The sequence below is a fragment of the Tamandua tetradactyla genome, chromosome 11 (assembly GCF_023851605.1).
Source record: "Tamandua tetradactyla isolate mTamTet1 chromosome 11, mTamTet1.pri, whole genome shotgun sequence".
Classification (NCBI taxonomy): domain Eukaryota; kingdom Metazoa; phylum Chordata; class Mammalia; order Pilosa; family Myrmecophagidae; genus Tamandua; species Tamandua tetradactyla.
The window spans coordinates 90,500,551-90,525,848 of NC_135337.1; the positions used below are offsets into that span (position 1 = coordinate 90,500,551).

Consider the following 25,298-nt stretch of genomic DNA (forward strand, 5'->3'; position numbering starts at 1 on the left):
TATGGAAAACTAGGTAACTTGCTCAAGGTGGCTGATTTGTGGCAAAATTGGAGTTCAAACCTGTTTAAGCTGGCTGCAAAGCTCTGCCAATAAGCCACTGAGCTGGTTTGCCTCTCACCGTCCGCTGTCACACACACGCTGTCCAAATGCCAATTTGCTGAGGAAGAGAGGCTCATTGATTTTTGTTTTTTTTGCTTTATTAAAGTTCCCGGGTTACTACTCGGGCACAGTTGTATCCAGTACCTAACTCAGGATTAACTATCTCTCTACGTCTCTTGTCTTCCTTTTCATTAATCTTTTTCTCAACAAATACCACTGTGTGCCAGGTTCTTGTTTCAAGTGTTGGGAAAACAGCAATGACAAAACAGAAAAATCTCTGCCCTTGTGGACCAGTCAGGGGAGGGAATCAATAAGTACATCTCAGATGATACTAAGTGCAGTGGATGCAAAAGATTAAGCCCTGTACGGGTGATGGGAAATTGCCGGGGGAGGGTTGCTATTTTGAATGGGGTTATCAGGGAGGGCTGCATGGAAGAGGTGACAATTGAGCAGTGGCTTGAATAAAGTGAGGGAGTGAACCCCGTGACTATCTAGGGGAAGAGGCCTCCAAGCAGAGGGGACAGGCAGTGAATAAAGTCCATATTAGCTTCACGGCCAGGCAACGTCTTCCCAACTGGTAACAGAGACCCCTCGGGCTACTCTAGCTGCCCAGCCCATGACCCAATACCTTTCCTGGTAATTCCAGCTAAAGTCTCACGACGCTGGGGCGTGGTGGGGGGAAATCAGAGGCGTCACGTGGATCACGTGCCCACCCTGAACCAATCCTTGTGTCCCAGGGAACGAGAACTCTGATTGGCTGGTCTGCGGCAGGCAGGTTGCAGAGAGGTGTCCCCCACCCGCACCCCCACTCCATGGACTTGTGGCTGGGGTGTCAACCCCAGTGTGAGAAGTGCAGCACAAGCGAATAGCTTTTATGGTTTATTTTGTAATGAATTTAAGAGATTATTACAAGAACTGCACATTCCTCGTAAAGCAAAATCCCAAGAGTACAGAGATATAAGTAGTGAAAAAAAAGTTTCAAAAAAATCCTAAGTGACACCTCACACTCTGGGTACAGATAAAGGTAAAACGCACCATCACACTCTACATGGAGTTTGGCAACACTGGCTAGCACTGTGTACACCAGTGACAACTGCTAATCCTTATTAGGATTCTATTTAGTCCTTTCCAGACTCAGAAGAGATGTTAATAGCGATAACATCAGTAGTTGACATTTTTTGGAATGTTTGTTATGTGTCAGGTCAAAGTTTACAGATGGTGCAGCCCGAAGCTCAGATAAGGTAAGTCACTTGCTCGGGGTCACACAGCCAGGAAGTGTGTTCCCGCCACCGCCACCGCCACCGCCTCCCCTAGCAGCGCTGGACCCGCAAGGGCCCCTGTCCCCTCCCACCCGGCCGCCTCTTGCTTATCTCTGCCCAGGCTGCTGCACTGGCACCGCCTCCTCGGGGACGCTGCCACTCGGGGCCCCGAGCCCGGGCAGGGCCTGGTCAGCTGTGTCCGGCGGAGGCAGCTGCTGCCCCAGCTGCGGACGGTGTCAGGGGCGGGGGACGGAAGGACAGGAGCCCTGGGCGCCCGGCGGTAGGGGCTGCACCATGGACCACTCCTGGGTGCCCCTTTGGCCCCGAGTGGGCTGCCTCTGCCTCCTGCTCGCTGGGGCCACCTCAGCCTCCTCACCCGAACCCCGGGACCCCAAATTTGAGAGCAAAGGTAAGGATGGAGGGCTGTGTGTGTGGACCCTTACACTGGGTTCTGGAGGGCAGAGCTGGGGCCAGAACCCCCAAACTAGCTCCTGGTGGGGCATGCGGGATCTAAGTCCCCAGGCTGGGTTGTGGGGGGGCTGGTCGGGTCCTGAACCCCAAGACTGGGTCCTGGAGGGATATGCCTGGTTGGGAACTTCCAGCCTGTGTCCTGGGAGAGCTGCTAGAGGGGGGCAGAAGGACCGTGGGACGCGCTAAGTCCCCGTGGTGCGGGGGTGCTGCTGGGTCTACGCTTGGCAGCCTGAGCCCTCCCCCATCCCGGGCGGAGGGAGGTTCAAGCCCGGGTCCGGGTGCGGCTCGGAGCAGCCCGGCCGCAGGCGACTGTAAACAGGGGAGCGCGCCGGCGTCAGATCCCTCCTCCGGCTGGGTGGAGGGAGGGGCGCGGGGGCCACGGTTGGCGCTATCGGGCAGCCGGAGCCTGCGGGGGCTGATAGGGAACCCCGCCCCCTCCGCACCCCTCCCCCCCGCACCCACTGCCTGGGCTGGGCGGGGCGCCGACGCGAGGCCCGGGCCTCGAACGCCGCGCTCAGCTCTGGGGAGGCTGGGGGATAAAGGTGGGCGTGGGGATGGGGGGGACAGCAGAGCTGGTGGCCTGCGCCTGGAAGTTGCGGGGTACCCCGTCTTTAGAGGTCTGGAGGGGGCCCCTTAACTGCGGGAGGGGGCGGGGCTTTTTTCTTATCAGTCCCGACAGGCGGCGGGGGCGGGGATGGGGAAGGGGGCTGCGGCCCGAGGACTGGACGCGACTCCCCAGACCCCCTCCCTCCTTCGCCCACCCCCACCAGCAGCCCTGCTGGAGGCCCGCGGGTCGGATGAGCTGCTGTGCTTCACCGAGCGCCTGGAGGACTTGGTGTGCTTCTGGGAGGAAGCCGCGAGCGCCGGGGTCGGCCCGGACAACTTCAGTTTCGCCTACCAGCTCGAGTGAGTCCGACGGGGCGGGCGGGCGAGGGCGGCGCTCCCCGGAGCTCGCGGCCTGGGACGTCCCCTGGGGCCTGGCGCCGGACAGCGCCTCCTCCCCTCCAGGTCAGTGGTGGGAAACCCGGGGGGGTCAGGGCTGAGCCGTCCCCTAGTGGTCTGTGCGGGGACACTCTGTGGTCACCGCTGAGACGCGCTTCCGACCGTGGGCTGTCCTCCAGGAAGCCCCGAAGTAGGGGCTGGGACGCCCCCTGGTGGGAGTGTCCCAAATGCCCCGTGGCCCCGGCCATCTGAACAGACCACCCGTCCCCGTCTCCCCCCACTTGCTCCCTGCCCGCTCGGGGTTCTCGGCGCACAGGGGTGAGCCCTGGAAGCCGTGTCGCCTGCGCCAGGCGCCCACGGCCCGTGGCACCGTGCGTTTCTGGTGCTCGCTGCCCACGGCCGACACGTCGAGCTTCGTGCCCCTGGAGCTGCGCGTCACAGTGCCTTCCTCTGGCGCCACGCTCTACCGCCGCAACATCCATGTCAACGAAGTGGGTAGGCGCCGGCCGGGGACCCGGGAGCCGCGGGGGGCCGGGGGTCGAGGTCTCCGCCCACGTGGCCGTCCCCTCTCCCCAGTGCTCCTGGACCCCCCCGCGGGGCTGCTGGCGCGCCGGGCCGACGAGGGCGGCCACGTGGTGCTGCGCTGGCTCCCGCCGCCCAGGGCGCCCATGGCGAGCCACATCCGCTACGAGGTGGACGTCGCGGCGGGCCACGGCGCGGGGGGCGCGCAGAGGGTGAGCCTTACGCGCAAGCCCCCGCCTCTCCAAGTCCCCACCCCGACGGGCACCGTGTCTCCGCCCCCATCGTCCCGCCTCCGACGTGTGTGGGAGGCCGTGGGGTGGGGGAAGACAACTGGCACTCACAGGTCCACCCTGACCCCCGACGCCCCCCCATGCCCGACTCTCCCCCTCCCCTGATACCCTGATGCCCAAGACGGCGGCTCTTTGTCCTACTGACAGGTCGCCTTTCCCTCAGTCCCCCAAGCCCTCCTGCCACCTTGCCCGCAAGCCTCACTACTCCGCCCCTCCACGCCCCCCCGCCTTCCTCAGCGGGAGTCCAGCCTTTGCCACCCCCGGTCGCGCCCTGACTGCCTTGGGGCGGGCCCGGGCACTGCGCCCTGCTCTCATTGGCCCCGCCCCTGAGCGCGGGCCCTGCCTCTCCTCCCCCTGGTTGGCTCAACCCCTCCAGGGCCCGCCCAGGCCCCGCCCCTCACCCTACCCCGGCCCCGCCCTCAGGTGGAGACCCTGGAGGGCCGCACCGAGTGCGTGCTGAGCAACCTGCGCGGAAGCACTCGCTACACCTTCGCCGTGCGGGCGCGCATGGCGGAACCGAGCTTCGGCGGCTTCTGGAGCGCCTGGTCGGAGCCCGCGTCGTTGCTGACGGCCAGTGGTGAGGGCCCGGCGTGGGGGAGGGGCCGGGGGCGGGGCCCGCGGGCAGCCCACCCGCCTGACCTCCTCACCCCTCTCCCCCCAGACCTGGACCCCCTCATCCTGACGCTCTCTCTCATCCTTGTGCTCATCGTGCTGGTGCTCGTCGTGCTCGCCCTGCTCTCCCACCGCAGGTGAGCCTCCCACTCGGGCCCCTGACCTAGAACCCTCCCCTGCTCGGAACCCATAACTGGCCGCTGTGTACTTCCAGGCTGGGAATGCCCTTCCCGCCTGCCCTCCACCCAGCAATCTCCGTGTGATTTTTAAGGCCCTGTTTGTTTACTTGCTTGGCAGATGTGTATCGAGAACCCACGGTGGCCTAGGCACTGGGGAGAAATTAGGGAACAAGCCAGACCCGTCTCTGACCTTGTGGATCAAGTCACAGAGACGGAACAAACAAGGGAACCCACAAATGTTTGATTATAAGTTGTGAGGAGTGATGACGGAAGCAAGTGGGTGTGGGGAGCTTACAGGGTGGTCAGGGAAGGCCTCTGGGAAGAGGTGACAGCAGAGCCAAGATCTGAAGCTGGGAAGGAGTCAGCCACTTGAACAGCTAGGAGAAGACACAGGAAGTGCACAGGTCTTGAGGTGGGAATAAGCTTGGAACATTGAAGTAGTAGCGAGAAGAGCCATATGCCTAGAGTGGATAGCACAAGGAGGGAGGGTGGAAGGTGCAGTGAGGGAGGTGAAAGGGATCAGATCTTGCAGAGCCTTTTGGAGAGCTGTGGGGAGGAGTTTGAATTTTATCTTGAATGCACTGGGGATCCAGGGAAAAGAGTGAGGAGGGAAGTGATGTAATGGGCCTCCACGCAAAGCCTGGGTTGGGTTTGGAGGGAGCATGAATCAGTGTATATTGAACTCTTACGCATCCTTCAAAACCCCATTCTAATCATCCTTCTGTAGGGTTTTGCTGATGCTCCAGCCAAAGCCCTTACTCCCCACTCTGAGCTCCCCCATCCTCGATGCACCCCTCTCCCCTCATCCCAATCATGGGGCCCTAGGAGTGTCTGTGCCTCTGTGAGCTGGAGCTCACAGGGAATTGGCAAGTGTTGGAGGACTCATACCCACGGACCTCATTTCTTTCGGCTCTGCCAGGGCTCTGAAGCAGAAGATCTGGCCAGGCATCCCAAGCCCCGAGAGTGAGTTTGAGGGCCTCTTCACCACCCATAAGGGTAACTTCCAGGTAGGTGGCATGGTCACCCCCTTAGGGCCTGGGGCTTCCCTGCTCCCCAGCCAAACCACCAGGCCACTGAGCAGCTTGTGCTGTTTTTGCAGCTGTGGCTGTACCAGAACAATGACTGTCTGTGGTGGAGCCCCTGCACCCCCTTCACAGAGGACCCACCTGCCTCCCTGGAAGTCCTTTCTGAGCGCTGCTGGAGGGCGCCACAAGCAATGGAGCCGGAGGCAGATGATGACCGTCCCCTGCTGGAGCCAGTGGGCAGCGAGCAGGCCCAGGACAGCTACCTGGTGCTGGACAAGTGGTTACTGCCCCAGAGCCCACCCAGCGGGCATCTCCCAGAGCCTGGTGGCAGCTTGGACACAGCGGCCACGGAAGAGGGTTCGGAAGCATCCTCCTGCTCTTCCACTTCGGCCCTAAAGCCAAGGCAAGAGGGGGCCTTGGCCGCCAGCTTCGAGTACACCATCCTGGAGCCTGGCTCCCACCTCTTGTACCCGCGGGCACTGCCTCCTGCACTGCCCCCCACTCCACCCCATCTAAAGTACCTGTACCTCGTGGTGTCTGACTCCGGCATCTCGACTGACTACAGCTCAGGGGGTTCCCAAGGGACCCCAGGGGGATCCTCTGATGACCCGTACTCCAACCCTTATGAGAACAGTCTTGTAGCTTCTAAGCCTCTGCCCCAGAGCTATGTGGCCTGCTCCTAGGACCTCTGCCAGGGGTGAGGCCCAAGACTCATCTGGCAAGGACAGCTCGACCTCCCTCAGTACTACGGGCAAGCTGACATTGGTTATCTGCCCAATCTGTCCCCACTCAGGAAGTCACAGCCTTGCAATATTTCTAAATATATATAGTTTTTTATTTAAACTTTTTCTGTCATGACTTCTGCTGACAGCCTATGAGCCCTATCTTTTCTGGGACCAGACCCTAGGGGCAACAGCCAAAGCCTTTGAGCTCACTCTGAAATTCTAGACCTGGAACCCTGAATAATAATCATAATAAAATGGATTAGTAAGTACAAGTTATGCTAGCTTCCCTTAACAAACAACTCCTAAATCTTAGTGGTTTCACACGCTAAGAGGTTTTCCCTCATATCGCAACTCAATCGAGTCATTCCCTGGTGTGATGCAGAGGACCAGAATCTTTCCATTTGTGGCTTCACCATCCCCTAGGGCCTCCTTAGGCGCTTTACATGGCTCCCCTGCATCCTGCCAGCCAACAAGTGAAGACAGAGACTGTAGAAGATTCTATGCGCTGTCTCTGGGATCAGGCCTAGAAGTGATCGCCATCTCTTCTCACATTCCATTGGCCAGAAAGCATCATGTAATCCTGGCACAGAGAGGGCTGGGAAAGGTGGTTTAGTAGGGCACCTACTACTAGGCTAGTGAGCCTCTAGCCGAGTCCCAGCCACAAATGATTACAATAGTGAAAAGAATTCATCAGGCATTCCACATCAGGCCCTGTTCCAAGAAAGCATTCTGATGGTGCTAAAGATTGGTGAGGCTGTGCTTAAATGGGCGTTCTGGTTTAACCACTTTGAAACCAGTTTGATGTCTTCTAGAATAGTTGAACATATATATACCTTCTGCTCTAGCAACTGGACTTCTAGGTAATTATTTCTACAAACTCTCAAACACACACAAGCACATGTGTGTTCACAGCAATAAATAAGTCAATCAGACGAATAAATGGAAGGGATAGTCCACCCCTGGAATGATATGCAGTAGGGATAAAGAATGTGGCCGAATCTTTGTAACAATATCAAAAGAGAAAAGAAGGAATTCTGAGATTACATTTTATATGAAACCCTTTATAAAGTTCAAAGCAAGCAAAACTAAACAATACATTGACTGGGCATCATGTGGACATGGTAATGTTATTTTTAAAAGCCCAGAAGCACCTGACATTCTTTAGGTCTTTGAAACTACAACATGTCCCTGAGGTGAGTATCCCAACTCCCATTTTGTTCAGGGGAAACTGAGGCACAGAAAGGTGGGCACACATTGAAGCTCAGAGTTGGCCTCTAGAGCTGGAGCCCTTGTCTAGGCTGGGGTCATCAGCTGCGGTGGAGCGTGGGGTGATTGTCATCTCTCCCTCTGGTCCGAAAGCAACCTGCCACTCTCTCCTGGCGCCCTGTCCACCTGGCTCCAGGGTGGCCCGGAGGCAGTGCTGTCCTGGGCCTGGTGCAGCTGGCTGCAGCCAGCACTGGGCCGGGAAATACCGCTGGAGCAGTGCCAACTGCAGGGCCTCCCCACTGTCCGCTTCCTCCTGGGTCTGGAAGGCTACCATGATCCCACAGGCTCGGCCAGGCCCAGCCCGGTGGCTGAAATGGGCAGCTGTGTCCAGAAGTAGGGCAGCCAGGTGGGCAGCTTTATGGGGCCCCAGGTCTTCGGCTAGGTACTCTTCCAGGCCGTCCAGCAGGAGAAGGGAAGGCGTCGGTGCCCGTGCCTCGTGGGCAGAGCAAAGGAGCCGAAGAAGTGCCCTAGTTGACGATGGGTACTGGAAGCGGATCTTCTAGAGGGAAGAAAAGAAGAAAAGAGCCAGATTCAGCGCAAGGGAGCCAGAATTCCAGCTTTGGCTGCTCTGTTTGCTTGCATACTTCTCTGGAAAGGCTGCTCACTCCCTCTCCAGACAGATGACAGCAAGGTGAGGCAGCTCAGACTGGCCAAATATTTTTCTATTCGCCCCTCTTTATCTAACACGCAACACTGCCCGGTACTTTCTGCCTTTTGCCACGTAAAACCCACCCCTGGCGCCCCCGACATTGCCCCATCCTCGACTCTGACTCCATATTTACCGTCTCGGGTCCAGACGAGAGTCCAATTAGGGGGCCGCGCCGGCTCGCTACGTCCGCGCCACTGGTCTGCCTATCTGTCACTCAACACACGATCCGCCTCACCATTGGCCGGTCACCCTGTGGTTCCGCCCCCTTCGCCCTACTGATGCCAATCCTTGGGCACCGCCTCTCGCTCACACTGCGTTCTCAAGGTTGGACGCTCTCTCACTCATTCTTAATTAAGCGCCGCATGGTCCCGCCCCTCACTAGCAGACGCCGTCCCATCAGAGGGCCGCGCCGGCTCGCTCCGTCCGCACCACTGGTCTGCCTACCAGCCACTCAACACTCGATCCGCCTCGCCATTGGCCGGTCAGTGTCTGGTCCCGTTCCGCCGTTACCTGGAGGCGTAGCGGATCGAGCGCAGGTCGCGTCGCAGGGGGCAGGCTTTGCAGCGGCCTTCGCGCCAAGAAGAGGACTGGGCCCCGGCCTTCCCCCGCCGCCTCCAGAGCTGCCGCAAACAGCAGCGCTGTTTTTCCGGAGCCTGGGCCGCCGAGCAGTAGCAAAGGCGGTCCCGCCTCGCTCGCATTCTCCCCGTCGGGCCGGGCTACGCTCCCCGCGGTCAGCAACCGCGTCAGCGTCTCCGCCATTCGCAACGCGCTTCTGTCCAATCGGCTGCTGGTTCCCGGCCATAATCCCGCCCTAGCCGAAGCCTCATTGGCTACAATAGACTCAGTTTCTCCGTTGGTCCTTGGGGTTGTCGATCAAAATGCGGTTGGCCTTTGCCTGGCTCATCTGGAGAGAGGGGAATGGGGGGCGTTTGAGGGCGCTAAGACCCTTCCTGGGCGGGAGTCTGCTGGGAGAAGCTGCACGATCACGATTATTTCGAGCTTCTCAGCTAATCAGCCCAATTTAAGCCTTGAGAGTTGGAGGGAGCAGGCCCAAATCGCTCACACCTTACTTAAAGTCTCTCAGCCTCACTTTGCTCACCTGTAAAATGGGGCTCACGTATTTCGGGGGTAAGTTTGGGTGGGCCTGTGTCTTGTGGGTTTCAACTGATGTCACCCAACGACCACTGCGAGGCGGGGAGAGGGGTGAGCTGTGTGCTGTGACATCCGAGGGGTGACCCATGTACTTGTCCCTCTCTGCAACTGCACAGGGACATGCGGAGGGTACGCCTGGAGCCTCGGGCTGAGGGACGTTCGGACACAAAACATCAGCACCCGCCTCTGAGAGCCTGCGAGAAGAAGAAGGGTTTCAAATGGCTTCCTCACTGGCCTGGGGGGTCTTGCTCAGGGACCAGGGGAAGGCGGGATTGCTGACAAACTGAGAGAGGTGAGTAATCAAGCGATCACTGTCTGGGTATCCTCACCCAGACTTCGCCCCAAGAGCTGCCACTCGCGCCTGCGTTGCCCTGGCAACTCTGTCTCCTGGTAACTTCCAAGTGGTCCCGTTGCTAGGAGAACCAGGGGCAGGGCGGAGCTGAGGGTTCCTGGGCTTTCTCTCTTCCCCTGGGGCCCGAAAACAGCTTCATAGCATCCCCCAATACACCCACTCACACAGCTAGACACTCTCACACCCCCCTCCTCAGACATGCACCCCTTGATATCTCTGTATCCACTTCCGAAATCCCCATCACCCACCTCTCAAAGCTCTACCCTTATCAGTTCACCCTCTTATCCCCATCTTGACACAAAGCATCCCATGCACACACAACCTCCCACAACCATGCCCCCATACCCTTTCCCTAATTCACACACAAAACAAAACACATTGATGCAACTGTGACATTGCCACCAGACACACACACACACACACACACACACATTTTTTCTCAGCTAATGTGCCTGCAGCTCTTTCTACACACACACAAGCATATTTTCATGCTACCCTATGAAACACAGCATCCCAGAGGTGTATCCCAACAGGTACACAAACTGATTCATGTCATATGGCAATACTCCAAATGCACAACAACCCAGAGTTGATACCCACATCACACAACCCCTTATGGTTATATACACAGGAGCATGCTGAACAAAGCCCTGCCACAGGCCCTTTCCACATCCTCTCTCCTTTGCCTAAAGCAGTCTACTCCCAGATATCCCTGTGGCTCTTCTTTCCCTTCCCATTTGGGTATCTGCTTACATGTCACTCAATCTGGGAGACTTTTCCCAAGCACCTGTCTAAAATCACACACCACCACCCTACAACTGCTTATCCATCTTTATTCTCCTCAAATCACTTATCACTTCCCATGTTAAGCATTTATTCTTATTGCCACTCTCCCCTTTAGACTGCCAGTTCCCACAAGAATAAGGATCTTTGCCTTGCTGGCTGCTGGATCCCTACCTCCTAGAACAGCATCAGTCACGCAGGAAGTGCTCGTAAATGTAGGTGAGTGAATACTTTCAGCCAAATGTGGACTTTTGGCCTGTCCTTCATAAACACTTTCTCACACTTCTCCAAATCCCACCTTCATGCAGGGAAGTGCTGGGCTTTCGGGCTGTGCCTTTCCCTGGTGTGCCGGTTTGAAAGGATGTATGTCCCCTAGAAAAGCCATGTTTTAATCAAAATCCCATTTTGTAAAGGCAGAATAATCCCTATTCAATACTGTATGTTTGAAACTGTCATCAGATCATCTCCCTGGAGGTGTGATTTAATCAAGAGTGGTTGTTAAGCTGAATTAGGTGATGACATGTCTCTACCCATTAGGGTGGGTTTTGATAAGTTTCTGGAGTCCTATAAAAGAGGAAACATTTTAGAGAATGGGAGATTTGGAGAGAGCAGAGAATGCTGCAGCACCACAAAGCAGAGAGTCCACGAGACAGTGACCTTTGGAGATGAAGAAGGAAAACGCCTCCTGGGGAGCTTCATGAAACCAGAAGCCAGGAGAAGAAGATAGCAGATGACACCGTGTTTACCATGTGCCCTTCCAGCTAAGAGAGAAACCCTGACCGTGTTCGCCATGTGCCTTCTCACTTGAGAGAGAAACCCTGAACTTCATCAGCCTTCTTGAATCAAGGTATCTTTCCCTGGATGCCTTAGATTGGACATTTCTATAGACTTGTAATTGGGACATTTTCTCCCCTTAGAACTGTAAACTAGCAACTTATTAAATTCCCCTTTTTAAAAACCATTCTGTTTCTGGTATATTGCATTCCACAGCTAGCAAACTGGGACGGATTTTGGTACTGGAGAATGGGGTGCTACTGCTGCAGTTTGCAAATACCAAACATGTTGGAATGGCTTTTTATATGTATAAGGGGAAGATTCTGGAAGAGTTGTGAGAAACCTGATAGAGAAGGCCTAGAATGCTTTGAAGAGATGGTTGGTAGAAAGGTGGCCTCTAAAGACACTTCTAATAAAGCCTTAGAAATGAGAAACCTGTTATTATAGACTGGAAGGAAGACTAGCCGTGTTTTAAAATGGCAGATAATCTGGCAAAGTTGACGTGGCTTTGCCTGGAAGGTAGATTTTAAAAGCCATGAACTTGGATATTTAGCAGAAGAGATCTCCAAATTAAATGTGGAAAGTGCAGCCTAGTTTCTCCTCCCAGTTTATAGTGAAATGCGACAGAAAAGAGATAAGCTGAGAACTGAACTCTTGGGTACAAAGAAACTAAAAATTAATATTCTGGGCTTCCGGGAGGGGAGACCCCAAAGAATAGTGCCCTACATGAAGATTTGGCCCAATGTGGAACCCGTCAGCCATTTCAGAGAAAGCCAGGATTGGAGATGGAGTTATCCAGGAAGGATTTGTGGAAACTCTTTATGTCTGATGGTCATGATCCAAGACTACTGCATAGAAAGCCATCAAGAGTGCTGTGGGACCAGTGTAAACAGAGCCGCTGCCAGGCTGGACTGGGGGGTTCAGAGAAGGGACACATTGTAGGAAAAATAACTTCAGAGGCAAAACCATGGAGGCTGAGGTCTGAAGTCAAGAAGCCTCAGGCCAGGAGAGCGGACCCACCCAAGCCTGTGAAGAGGGTGAGTTTGCCCCAAAGGCAGACTTTGAAATCTAATGGACTTTGCCCTACAGATTGTTGAAACTGGTTGGGTCCTGTGATCCCTGTGTTCCTTCCTCCCTATGGAAATGTGTATATGTATCCTATGACTGTTCCTCCTTTGTATATTGGCAGCAAATAACTTGTTATGAGTTTTCAAAGGTCCAAAGCCAGAGGATAATTTTGCCTTAGAACAGACCATGCCTGTAACTAACTTCGTAGGAGTTTGTGTGTTTCTAACTTTGTATGTCATGTATATTGCTACTGAAATGGTTTAAGGATTTGTGATATTGTTATGAAATGAATGTATTTTGTATATGGGGAAAACAAGTCTTTTGTAGGGTCCAGAGGGTGAAATGTGCTGGTTTAAAAGGATGTATGGACCCTAGAAAAGCCATGTTTTAATCAAAATCCCATTTTGTAAAGGCAGAATAATCCCTATTCAATACTATATGTTTGAAACTGTATACAGATCATCTCCCTGGATATGATTTAATCAAGAGTGGTTGGTAAGGTGGTGTGGTAGTTAGATTCAGTTGTCAGCTTGGCCAGGTGAAGGTACATAGTTCTGTTGCTGTGGACATGAGCCAATGGTACGTGAACCTCATCTGTTGCTGATTACATCTGCAGTCGGCTAGGAGGCGTGCCTGCTGCAATGAATGATGTTTGACTAAAATGGCTGGTGCTTAAATGAGAGACTCAACGTAGCACAGCCCAAGCAGCTTAGCACACCTCATCTCAGTACTCACAGCTCAGCCCAGGCCTTTGGAGATGCAGAAAGAAATCACCCTCGGGAAAGTTGTTGGAACCCAGAGCCTGGAGAGAAGGCCAGCAGAGATCGTCCTGTGCCTTCCCATGTATGAAAGAACCTCAGTTGAAAGTTAGCTGCCTTTTCTCTGAAGAACTAACGAAATAAATCCCCTTTTATTAAAAGCCAATCTGTCTCTGTTGTGTTGCATTCCGGCAGCTAGCAAACTACAACAGGTGGATTAGGTAATGACATGTCTCCACCCATTTGGGTGGGTCTTGGTAAATTTTTGGAGTTCTATAAAAGAGGAAACACTTTGGAGAATGGGAGATTCAGAAAGAGCAGTGAATGCTGCAGCACCACGAAGCAGAGAGTCCACGAACCAGCAACCTTTGGAGATGAAGAAGGAAAATGCCTCCCAGGGAGCTTCATGAAACCGGAAGTCAGGAGAGAAAGCTATCAGATGACACCGTGTTCGCCATGTGCCTTTCCAGCTGAGAGAGAAGCCCTGACTATGTTCACCATGTGCCTTCTCACTTGAGAGAGAAACCCTGAACTTCATCAGCCTCCTTGAACCAAGGTATCTTTCCCTGGATAGCTGCCTTTGATTGGACATTTCTATAGACTTGTAATTGGGACATTTTCTCGGCCTTAGAACTGTAAACTAGTAACTTACTAACTTCCCCTTTTTAAAAGCCATTCCATTTCTAGTATATTGCATTTTGGCAGCTAGCAAACTAGAACACCTGGCTTATCAGTATACTCAAGTGATTAAATCATATATTTAACATTTTTTGAGCAGCTGACACAGATGGAGCTCTGTCATAGGCGCTGAGGACAAAGCAGTGGACAGACAACTAACAAAATCTCTGCCCCCATGGGAGGTGCCATCCTCATTGGGGAAATAGATTATGAACACTAAGCTCAACAAGAAACTTAAGTAGTGTATGAGAAGATAAGTAAAAAAAAAAAAATGCACAGGGAAGGGAAGTTGGAAGGGCCACTTGTTTATATTGTTTTGCAATTTTTTTTTAATTGCAAAAGTGTCACAGATAAAGTGACACCTGAGAAAAAGCTTGCAGGAAGTGAGGGAGCAAACCATGAATATGTGGGGGGAAGAGCCTTCTGGGGAGGCCTCTGCAAGTGCAAAGGCCCTGAGGCAATGGGATAGTTTTGGCTTTTCCTTGGAGTGCCATAGGGAGCCATGAGAAGTTTCTGTTTTTTTTTTTTAATTTTAGTTTTTCTTTATTAGAGAAGTTGTGGGTTTACAGAACAATCCTACATAAAATACAGGATTTCCTTACCAAACTATTATTGACACCCTGCATTAGTGTAGAACATTTGTTGCAATTGATGTTAGCACATTTTAATAATTGTACTATTAACTATAGTTCATAGTTTAACTTAGGGTTCACTGTTTGGGTAGTATAGTTCCATGGATTAAAAAAAAATCTGTTATCATGTATACAATCAAACATTTCAGCTTTTAATCACATTCAGATATATATTTCAGTTCTGCTAAGTGCATTCACAAATGTTGTGCTACCATCACAAGTATCCATTACCAAAACATCTCCTTCATTCCAAACAGGAACACTGGACATTTTAAGCCTTAACTTCCCTTTCCCTATCCCCACCCGGTCCCCTACTAACCTATATTCTAGATTCCGTCTCTATGAGTTTGGTTATTCTAGTTGTTCATGAGAGGGTTTTGAGCAGAGGAGGTAGTGATCTGACTTACATTTTAAATCGGAACTCAGTTTTGGTGGAGTTGAGCGTGAGATACTATGTGACCCATGGGGCAATGTCAAGAAGTCCTGCGAATAAGGCATTGCCACCTAGCCTGGCTTCTCTATGTAAGACCATCTGTCCTAAGGCTAGGGCCGCTGTCCCTGCCTTCCTCAGCGGGCCCAGACCCCTTGTGTGTTCCTGTCCCCGCCCTACCCTTTCTCAGTCCGCACTCACCCTCAGCACCATGGACAGCCCCCTCCCCGAGGGCCGGCCGGTGGCGCTGTCCGCCGTGCTGACGCTTTGCTTCTTCCCTGACCCGCGTGGGCGTAGTTGTGCCCCAGGAGGGAACAGATTATCAGGGGTGCGAGCCCTGCAAACAGGGGCCTTGGTGAGCTGAGCAGGAAGTCTCCAAGATCCTCTCCCTCCTCTGCCACCTCACGCCTCCCATCCCACTCACCGTGGCTCATGATACACTGACTTCCTCTTACTTTTTCTCCTCCCTGCTCACTCTCCTTCAGCCACAGCGGCTTCCTCGCTGTTCCTTGAGCACATCAAGCCCTTGCTGCCTCAGGGCCTTTGCACTTGCTGTTCTTTCTGTCTGAAATGCTCTCTCCCAGATACCTGCATGGTTTCCTCCTCTCCTCCTCCAGGTTTCAGCTCTTCGGGGACAGCTCCCCGGACCCCCCTCTTTAGAATGCAAACCATGTCACCATCTCACAGTGGTCCTATCTTTTCCCCCACCTTGCATCCTTTATCCTTATCATGTATCAACATTTAAGATCTCAGAGACCCCAGTCTCTTAGCTCAATCCTTGCACCCTGAGTTTGCAATTCAAAACTTTTCAGATATTCAGAAGGTAATACAGTATAAACACAGCCACCTCCAGTGGGGCCTTGGGCAACATCCCCAAACCACTTTATTTGCAGAGAAACATAACAGAATTCACAACAAGCAAAATCAATAAAAGCTATGTATAATATGGGAACTTTATATTTTATGCATGATTTTTTCTTCTGTAAATCCAAAACCTAATTAAAAAAATTAACACACAAAAAAGGTATACATAGCTTCATATCACCTCTGTTTTTTACCACACATCAGTTATGAAAAGAACATTAGTTTTCAGACCTTTTGAAATTTGGAATTGTGGATTGGCATAGAGTGGATTTATTGTCTACTGTCTCTCACATGTTAGAATGAGTGCCACAGTGACAGGGATTTGTTTTTGCTCTGTTCACTGTCTCAGCCCGTGAACTTATCTAAACAGCACCTGGCATACAGTAGGTGACCCATAAGTATCTGCTGAATGAATGAATGAATGAATGGGGGGAAAGGAAGCAGTCTCCTTCTTCCCGGTTCCTAGACAACTTTGCACCCTGAAAGCCGCTGAGATGGTGGGGGTCTGTGGCTGCCCCTTCCTCTTACCCCTGTTCCTCTTACCCTCCCTGGCCTCAGCTGACTCCTTGGAGGTTGGGGCACAGCATGGCTAGACCATCAGCATCCCTTTCTCACCCATGCAGCCAGGAATCTTGGCTTGGAGGTACCTCCTGCACTTCAGAACCCACATCCTTCAGGACCCCCAGGGTCTCCTCACCTATACCTGTTGCTTTCTGTACCCTGACACAGGCCAGCTGCTCTGTGGAGCACAGGCATGTCATACTCTCACCATGCATTTGTGTGCCTCACGTGTGGCCTGTGGGGCTATATGCATTGAGCAGATGCAAAAACAAGCCCAGAACGGTTAATTAACTTTCTTGACACCAATGGCCAGGAAATGCAGAGCCAGGATTTAAATCCAAGTTGCTGGCTCCACGGCCCCACACTGCCTCTCTCCAAATTCCATCAGTTACACTGTGGCAGTCCACCCGCACCCAGCCTCTTGGACACTTGGCCCCACGACTGAAGCCCTCTATGCCTCCCCCCCCCCCCCAAGTGGACCAAAGCAGGGAGCCAAACTTGTGTTACAAACGGGTCTTTATTAAAGATGGGGGGGGGGTCAGGAAACAGGGCGCAGTGTCTCTTCTGCCCACTGCCTTTGGCTGCCCAGGGTGGGGGTGCCCTCCCTGCTTGGCCTATGCTCCCCAAGGTGGCACATCTGCATGAGGCTGTGGCATGGGGGTCAATGTGCAGAACAGGGGCAGAATCCAAGGGAAAAAAGTCCATTCCCACGCCCGTAATAAATAAGGGTTTGGGGTGACCCAGGCACAGACAAGGAGGGACACAGCACCCTGAACCCCAAAACCTCTGCACTGGGGCAAGCCCTGCATAAATAGGGAGTTAGGAGGGAGTGGGCAAGAGGCTGCTCATGGGGGAGGGGCTGAGAGGGGAAGGGGTGCCCCAAGGACCCTGCCCTGGGGGAGCCTGCCCCACCCTCCAGCTGAGGGGGGAGGACCCGAAGCCAAAGGACCACCCGCTCGCCCTCCTCTCCTTTGCACATGCTTAGACATGGAGGGTCCCCCAGTGACTGGAATCATACCCACCCACCCTAGAAATTCTGAAATCCAAGGGCTCCTATTGGCTGTTCAGACGCTGAACACAGCTGGGGTGGCCCTCTAGCCTAAGGATTCTAAGAAGTGAGGGGGGATGTTCCCATTGGCTGGAGGAAACTCCCTTTGTTTAGAACTCTAAGAATTGGGGGCTTCCATTGGCCGGGCGATAACCAATGGGGACAGGAATTAGCCCTTAAAAGGGCAATACTAGGGGCAAGGGCCCACCTCCCCGTTTTGCCTACTGTTACTTCTCAGAGGGCAGGGGAGGCAGGGGTCCCCCAAATGACTTTCCAGCCATCCCGCATCATGGGCGTGGCAGGTTTGGGGGTAGGTGACTTTGGCACTCACATGGCACACGCATACACACACACGCGCACGCGCGTTACAGGGAAGGGTTGGGGATTGGATGGATTCGGGGTGGGTGGGGAGGCCTCACAGCAGGTGGTCGCGACTGGCAAATAGGTAAGGGCTGAAGTTGTCCCGGTGGAAGGGGGAGGGGTAAAGTCCACTGAGAGTGTACAGGTCCCGTAGGAGGGGCGTGGGCAGCAGCAGCTTCCGGCCACGACCGCCACCCCCACCTGGGCCCCCAGTCCCAGGGGAGGAAGGTGAGGGGCCCTGGCTGGGGGTGGGTGCAGGCAGGGGCAGGGGCAGAGGCAGGGGCGTCGGCTCAGACCTCAATCGAGGACGGGGCACACGGGGCGACGAACACATGGCTGGGGCCCTGGAGGACACGCAGCTGGGGATCAGGTGGCCACGGCGGGCGCAGTTCTGCGGCTCTGGGGGGGGGGGTGTCAGGGTCACAGGTCAGGGGATCCAGAGGCTTACAAGGGGCCACAAGGCCATGGGAAGTTCCCCCAACATCCCCCCACTCCCTTCACACTCACTGGATGGGGTGAGCCGTGCCGGTGTCGAATGCGGCCTGCAGGTCTCGGGTTCCTGCGAAAAGAGCAAAGGGATGGGGCTAGCGGCCCCCCCGGGCCCTGCCAGCTACAGCCATGGAGTGGGGTGGGGGGCTTATCACAGAAAAGACAATCAGGAGATACTGTGTCTCCTCTGGAGGGAGAAAGGGGGTACAACCTTGAGACCCCCAACGCTTGCCTGCCTTCCTGCCTCCTTGGACGCCCTCCACCCACCACCCTCTCCAGCCGGGAGTGACCCCCGGCCCCCCTTACCTGGGCCACACTTAACTTTTCGAGGGGGCTGTCCACGGTGGGGGCTTGGCCCAGGACCTCCCAGGGGGAGAGCCTTCGGCCAGAGGGTGGCCGGCTCTGGAAGTTGTGCACAACGCAGGTAACCTGGGGGTGGGGTGGGGGCAGAAGGGGGGGGGGCTGTGTTGGGGCCTCAGGCCATCAGGGTATGTGTTCCGTAATTACCACCCCCGTTTGTTTTGCAGATAAGGAAACTGAGGTTCAGGTTTCCAGAAAGGGTGAAGACTTTTACGGTGCTGACTACCTGCTGCTTTTCCTGCCAATTTATCAAGAAGTGGATACCATGATTATCCCACCAGGTCGGGAGGAGGGTGAGGTGAACGAGGACACGTTTGGTAATGGCAGAACTGGATCTTCTCCTTATTTATGATTTTGATTTTTTTCTATCATGGATTTTTTTTCCATTAATTTTGATTTTTAAAAGTCTTCCGTTAAAAGGGGGGGATAAGGGGCAAAAAAAATTGGGCAAATTGTAATACTTATGGTCAATAAGAGGGAGGGGTAAGGGGTACGGGATATATTGTTTTTTTTTTCTTTATGTATTTTTCTGGAGTGATGCAAATGTTCTAAAAATGATCATGGTGATGAATGCACAACTACGCGATGATACTGTGAGCCACTGATTGTATACTTTGGATGAACTGTATGGTGTGTGAGGATTTTGCAGTAAAAATATATTTTTAAAAAGCCTTCCATTAAAATATTATTTATCTTAAGGGTGCCCAGATAGTTCAGTGGTAGAATTCCTGCTTTCCTGGAGGAGGACCCTGGATTCAGTTCCCAGTCCATGCACCCCACCCCCCAAAAAAAAACAACAACAAAAAAACGTTGTGAACAAAAATCCTTATGATATACAAATCACATATCTGCTTCTGTGTGTGTGCTTGTATAGACATAGAAATACATATATGTAGGGAGACAGATTAAAGATATATACCTTATTTATCATGATGATTGTTTGGCACCCCCACCCTTAAATTCTGCATGGAAGGTAAATTCCTCAATCGCCTCACCCTGGCCCAGGTCCTGTTATCCCCCTTTAAGGATGACATCTTTCAGGTACAGTAAAGGTAAGGGCCCTGCCCCAGCTCACCCAGAGTTCACACCCCTAACCTGCCTCTAAGGTCAGGGAGATGTTGGGGGGCAGCTGGGGGGGGGGTCGGGATGGGTGGGGAGGGGGCTCACCAGGAAGGTGGCGATGGCCGCCCCCGTCAGGAAGCCAGCCAGCACGTCGGACCAGTGGTTGCGGTACTCGGCCACGCGCACCACGCCCACCAGGAAGGCGGGGCACAGCAGGGCCAGGCAGAGCGAGGGCTTGACCAGGCGGGAGCCCTTCACACGGCACACGAGAGTCACGTACATCTGGGGAGCGGGGACGGGTCAGGGGACTCGTGCCTCGGGGCCAAATGGCCAGAGCGCCACAGGGTCACGTTGGGGCTGGAGGGCGTGGCCAGGAGCCCCGAGTTCTGGGGGTAGGGGCGTGTCAAGGGGAGGGGCAGGGCGGGGCTCCGGGTTTGGGGCCATTCAGGGCGAGGGGGCGTGCCCACGGCGCCAGGAGCAGCAGGTAGGGCTTGGGGTCCAGGTCTCCTGGGTCACATGCAAGGCAAATGCTTGCGGGGAGCGGGGGTGTGTGCAGGGCATGGCCCCAGGCCCTAGAGGATTGAGTCCCGACCAAACGAAGGTGGTCCCCAAGCCCCAGTGGACAGATGAAAGGGTTGGGATATAGTCCCCGAGGGACAGACCGAAGGACGGATGCCAGAAAAAGGAGCCAAAGCCACTGTGGGTGCGATCAAGGAAGGACAGGGGACAGCCAGGAAGTCCCAGCGTAGTCGCGGGTCAGTGGTGTGGCCAGGGCAAGCAAGAGTTGGGTCAAAACCCTTGGGGAAAGGGCGAGGGCCCCAGGAGGTGGAGTCCAAACCCCCGCACCCAGCCCCCCAGCTCACCTTCACGGCAGGGGACGTCTGAGGGACGCTGCTGGGCTCCAGGGCCCGGGGCTCAAGCACATGGGGCGGGGGAAAGGGAGGTGGCCAGGACCAAGGGGTGGAGCCCCTTTGCAATTGGAGAGACTCCACCCGGGGGCGTGGCTCCCCCCCAGCACCCTGGGCAACCCCCGCGCCCTTGGCTCACCGCAGTGTAGATGACCGCATAGGCGCTGAGGGCCGCGTCCTTGCAGGGGAAGGCGCGGCGGGCAGCGGCCACCAGGCTGGGGCTGCCGGCACAGGCACCCTGGTCGGTGACGAAGCGGTCGGGCCCGGGCCGGTCCGGGGAGGGCGGTGGGCAGCCCAGGGCAGTGTAGTTGGGGCGACAGACCGACAGGAAATGAGGCGTGGGGTTGCCCGTCACCACCTGCCCCGCGTTAGCGAAGATGGTCGTGGTGAAGAGGCCAAAGGCGTAGACCCCTGGGGAGGCGGTGGGAGAGGGGGCTCAGGCCCGGGGGGCCCCCAATTCCCCTGTGGTCCCTTCTCCTGGTGGCCACCTCACGGCCTGTTCCAGTGTCCCCTTGCCCTAGGGACCCTGGTGACAACCCATCCCTTAGGAGTGGGGCCTCCCCTGGAATTCCACAGTAGCTTCCACAGTAGCTTGGCCCCCTGACACCATTTTTCAGGATGGACCACAGCTGGCTCCTTAACCCACCCCCAAAGGCCTCTTTATAGCTGCCCCAGGACCCTGGAGCTTGGAGCCTGTATTTCTGTCCCTGGGACCACCATTACAGAAGAATTCTGCCCCCCTGCCCCTACATGTCCACCCATTATGACTGGGGCCCCATTCAGGGCACAGCTGGGGTTCATCTCCCTGCCCGGGGACCCCGGTGTGTTTGGCCTGAGCCTGTGTCCTTCTTTCCATCCTGAGACTTGCTTGTGGCATTTTTGGGTCCTCCTCCTGAAGCTGTCATGTGACTGAGCCAGGCCCACCCACATCCCTCTCTCTGGGCACCACACCCCCATACTTTGAGGCTGAACCCCCCCTAACAGGTCACTCACCCAGGAAGCGGACAAGCCTCCGCAGCGGGGGGCTGAAGCGGCAGCAGGCCCCAGACACGATGGTGCTCTCCCCGATGATGGGGACGGCCGAGGGTGGGGCGGGGAAGAAGGCACGGGCCAGCTCCCCCAGCAGGATCTGGGGGCGAGAGCAGAGTGGCGTCCACCTGGCCTTGCAGCCCAGTCTCCCCCCCTACCCAGCCCTCCTGCCTCCTGGGAGGCCCTCCACTACCCCCCCGACCAAGGCCGACCTCCAGGTCTCACCGTGAGGGTGGGCCCAGCAGTGACCAGTGCGTAGATGAGGGCGGGGGGCGCCCGGCTGGCAGCCTCGGGCCCCGGGTAGGGCTTGGCGTAGGTGCTGTCATAGCAGAAGAATCCCTGGGCGTGCACGGGGAAGGTGTCTGTGAACTCCAGGCGGTAGGCGAGCAAAACTACGACGCCCAGCAGGACAGACTGCGCCAGACCAGGCGGGAAGAACAGAGAGACGGTCAGGCCCGAGCCCAGGCCAGGGAGACAGAGGCCCAGAGAAATAGAGAGGAGGAGTTAGAAAGAGCGAGACAGAAAGTGGGAGATGGAGAGAGAGAGAGAGAGACAGGGAGAGGTAGGGAAAAAGACAAAGAAGGGTCAGGGCTTAGGAGAATTGGTATTGGCACAGAGAGAAGAGAGAGAAGAGACAGGATGGAGGGGAGAGAGAGAGAGAGAGAAGAGGTCAGGGCTAGGGCTCAGACCAGAGAGAGATACAAGTAAGGAGTGGCGTGGTGGAGAAACATTGACAGAGAAAGAAATAATATAACAGTACAAGCAGAAGTAGCAACTACCACCCGTTTAACCCTTATGATGGGCTGGGCATCTACCTAAGCCTTTTCCATGTATTGACCCAACAGACCTAGGAGAAAGGGACTCTAGCCCCATTTTACAGGTGAGGAAACTGAGGCTCAGGATGTGAGGAAGATTGGAATCGAAGGGCTGCAGCAGCCAAGTCCAAGCCCATAACCACTTCTCTCTACAAAGGGGACCGCCATGGACACCCCAGAGAGACAGGGAGAGGCTGCAGGAGCCAGGGAGACGGGAAATGGGCACAGCAGGGATCGGACACAGCCCAGGGAGAGAGGAGAGGGACATGGACAGAGAAAGGAGAACAGTGTACCCACCCTGCCCACCCACCCCCAGAGCAAGGAGGGGCTGCTGAGTGTGTCCGGGGAGGTTGTGGGCCCCTCACCTCCACAAAGACAAAGCAGGGAATGATGGAGAAACTCCTCTTCAGCTGAGGTCTCCCTCCCGCCATGGTGAAGGCCAGGCCAGCGGACCGGGGCCGCTGGGGCGGGCCTAGCAGGAGAGAGGGGCGGGTCACTGAGGTCCTGGCCCCACCCCTGAGCCCTCTAACCACGCCCCCACCAATCCGGGGCCTGGACCCCTCCTCCTCCAGCCACCACAGGAGAGTCCAGCCCCAGGCCTTTGGGGAGGGACTCCCGGGCCCTCACACCCCACTAACCGGGATCCCCCCTTCCAGCTACATGGGGATTCCATCTCTGCCCCCCCAGCAAAAACTGGACCCCATTTTTCTCTGCCCCCACTATCAGAGAATCTCAAGCTCCCTGTGTGCCCCCCTCTGGGCCCTTCCCTCCAAGCGCCTCCCCCAAGGCCTCTCCATGGGGCCCCCTCTCCTCTCCCCATGGGCGGTGCATACCCATGCAGGCTGAGGGCCAGACCCTCCTCCTCTCTCCCAGCTGCCTCTCCCTCTCCCCTGCCAGCCCCATCTGCCTCACAGCATCACACAGGGGCTATCCCCCCTCTACCCCCACCCCCAAAGCTAAACCCAGCCGGGAGCTGCAGCCCCCGCACCCACCCAATTCCCCTGGCTGACCTCACCAGTGAACGCGCCCTAGGGCTTCCCACAGGCCGCCGCCGTGCTGGCACACTCACAACCGCCTCTGGCGGCCAGCGGGGCAGGCACCCCCATGCTGCAGACAGGGAAACTGAGGCCTCGGCCAGCGAGGGTCAGCACTCCAGGTCCCATGCCCCATCTGCAGGACTCTCTATAGTGCGACAAGGGGTGGGGCGAGGGCTGTCAGTGATGTCCACCAGCCACCGCCCCCTCACTCCCCCAGAGACACAGCCACCCACGCCGGCACCCCCAGAGTACAAAACTCAGCCACAGCATCCATCCCAAGCATTACACACACGCGCGCACAAGCATCCATCCGACCCACCAACGCGGCCTCAGGGCCTGCAGGCGGCTCATTCACACAGGTGCCGGCACCCCCAACACACAGAAGTGCACACTCGCACACGCACACGGCACAGCGTGCATGCAGCCCGGCACAGACACCCACACAGGATCATACCACACCCACGATCACAGGGACACACCAGGAGGCCCTCCGCACACCCCGCGACCACCACCAGGGACGGAGACTCGGAGCTGCCAACGCACTCAAGCGACACAGTAAAGGAAGAGGCAGCAAACACAGACGATGGGGGGGTCACTGAGCCGGTCACAGCGTCACACCCCCATCTCGAGCACTCAGTGACAGCCACACACTTCACCCGTCTCTTGTGCACAGTGACAGTCACGGAGAGACACAGTGCCATACACAACAACTGCCACAGGGCCACCGAGGGTGCACGCAGGGACTATGGCACAAGGCACACATAGAGCTACCAGGTCACGGAGAAAGGCACAGGAGCACAGACACAGGCTGGAACACACAGCCAGTCACACACACATACACACACACACCACAGCCACCCAGTGACAGGCGTAGGCACACGACCATACGGACAGCAAAGACAGCCAAACAAATCCAGTGCTAGCAGCCACATCATGGACACACAGAGACAGCATCAGAGTGATACCCGCCACGAAGGCCACACAATCACAGTCGCAGGAGTCACATACATACACCACAGATACCCCAGAGTCACACAATCACAGCCAGTACACAGACACACACACGCACACACACAGAGCAAAGAAACCCCAGGAATCACACAATCACAGCCAGTGCACACACACACAGCACAGACACCCCAGGAATCACACAATCACAGCCAATACGTACACACACATAGAACAGACACCCCAGTAACCACAATCACAGCCACACAACCACACAGTGACACCAATGACAACCACAACCACAGACAATACACAGAAACCCCAGAAACCACACAATCACAGCCACACGACAGTTACAACCGACACTGACACCCAATGACAGTCACACGATCACAGCCAGCACACACAAACACAGCACAGATACCCCAGAAACCACACATTCACGGCCGCACAACGACACACAATGACAACCCCACACTCAGTCACTCCCAGCCAGCCTCACCGCCTTCGCTCGGCTCCTCCAGCCCGGGGCGCCCTCCCCCTCCCCCCCCGCCCCCCCAGTCAGGTCCCGGAGCTCCAGCTCGCCGCCGCCCTCCCCCTTGATACCGCGGGACCCGACCCCGCGCGAGCCCAGGCCCCCGCCGGACACACCCGCCCACGGTCGCAAGCCCGGGAAAAGGGGGTGTAGGAGCGGCCCCAGCGCCAGCCCCCTCACCGGGTCGACGCCGCCGCCTCCTGAGCCCCGGTTGGGCCCGGCTGGCCCCGGCGCGGCGGGACAGACAGACGCGCGGCGGCCGAGATGGAGAAGCGGTGGGTCCCGGCCGGCTGCAGCGCGCAGACTCGGCGGCGGGAGGGGCGGGGCCTAGGCCGCCTTATTTGCATGAGCTCCCGCGGGGCGGGGCCTTGGATGAGGTAGGGGCGGGGCCTGGGGGCCTCATTCGCACAGTCCCGTGGGGCGGGGCCTCGCGGCGGCGCGATTGAGAAATCCGGGGCTGGGCTTCGGTTGCTCTTGGGGGCGGGGAGTTACTAGAAGAGTCTGGAGGGGATGAGCATTGGGGTGGAGAGGGAGGACCCTGGGGGGGGGTCTGAGGGGTAGAAGAAGGCGGGACTTCGGAGAGCGCCTATGGGCCGCGCACCCCACCCTCTCTGGA

General features: G+C 55.9%; 3 protein-coding genes and 1 long non-coding RNA gene across 7 annotated transcripts; 2 read left to right on the top strand and 2 right to left on the bottom strand.

The window, feature by feature from the left end:
- Positions 1-1,519: 1,519 nt before the first annotated feature.
- EPOR (erythropoietin receptor) lies at positions 1,520-6,242 on the top strand. Its single transcript, XM_077121741.1, has 8 exons — positions 1,520-1,767; positions 2,600-2,735; positions 3,088-3,266; positions 3,348-3,505; positions 4,007-4,160; positions 4,245-4,332; positions 5,294-5,381; positions 5,474-6,242. Exons 1-8 carry the CDS (start codon positions 1,653-1,655, stop codon positions 6,080-6,082), a joined length of 1,527 nt encoding a protein of 508 aa, XP_076977856.1. The 5' UTR covers positions 1,520-1,652; the 3' UTR covers positions 6,083-6,242.
- Positions 6,243-6,260: 18 nt separating this feature from the next.
- On the bottom strand, positions 6,261-8,887 carry SWSAP1 (SWIM-type zinc finger 7 associated protein 1). The gene is made up of 2 exons (XM_077121747.1): positions 8,550-8,887; positions 6,261-7,889 (listed from the first exon to the last, which is right to left on the bottom strand). Exons 1-2 carry the CDS (start codon positions 8,796-8,798, stop codon positions 7,386-7,388), a joined length of 753 nt encoding a protein of 250 aa, XP_076977862.1. The 5' UTR covers positions 8,799-8,887; the 3' UTR covers positions 6,261-7,385.
- Positions 8,563-18,808, top strand: LOC143650679 (uncharacterized). The gene is made up of 4 exons (XR_013159636.1): positions 8,563-9,167; positions 9,308-9,483; positions 10,445-10,545; positions 18,516-18,808. It is a non-coding gene; the product is annotated as an uncharacterized LOC143650679 (long non-coding RNA).
- Positions 16,598-24,973, bottom strand: PLPPR2 (phospholipid phosphatase related 2). Of its 4 annotated transcripts, none has more exons than XM_077121744.1 (10): positions 24,863-24,973; positions 23,178-23,344; positions 22,528-22,634; positions 21,573-21,761; positions 21,312-21,447; positions 20,458-20,729; positions 19,516-19,692; positions 18,295-18,417; positions 18,007-18,058; positions 16,598-17,898 (listed from the first exon to the last, which is right to left on the bottom strand). In XM_077121744.1, exons 3-10 carry the CDS (start codon positions 22,591-22,593, stop codon positions 17,555-17,557), a joined length of 1,359 nt encoding a protein of 452 aa, XP_076977859.1. In that variant the 5' UTR covers positions 22,594-22,634; positions 23,178-23,344; positions 24,863-24,973; the 3' UTR covers positions 16,598-17,554. The 4 variants fall into 4 exon arrangements, with proteins under 4 accessions (XP_076977859.1, XP_076977857.1, XP_076977860.1 ...); XM_077121742.1 differs by having other exon boundaries at positions 23,173-23,344; XM_077121745.1 differs by lacking the exon at positions 24,863-24,973 and adding an exon at positions 24,650-24,693 and having other exon boundaries at positions 23,173-23,344.
- Between the last annotated feature and the right edge of the window lie 325 nt (positions 24,974-25,298).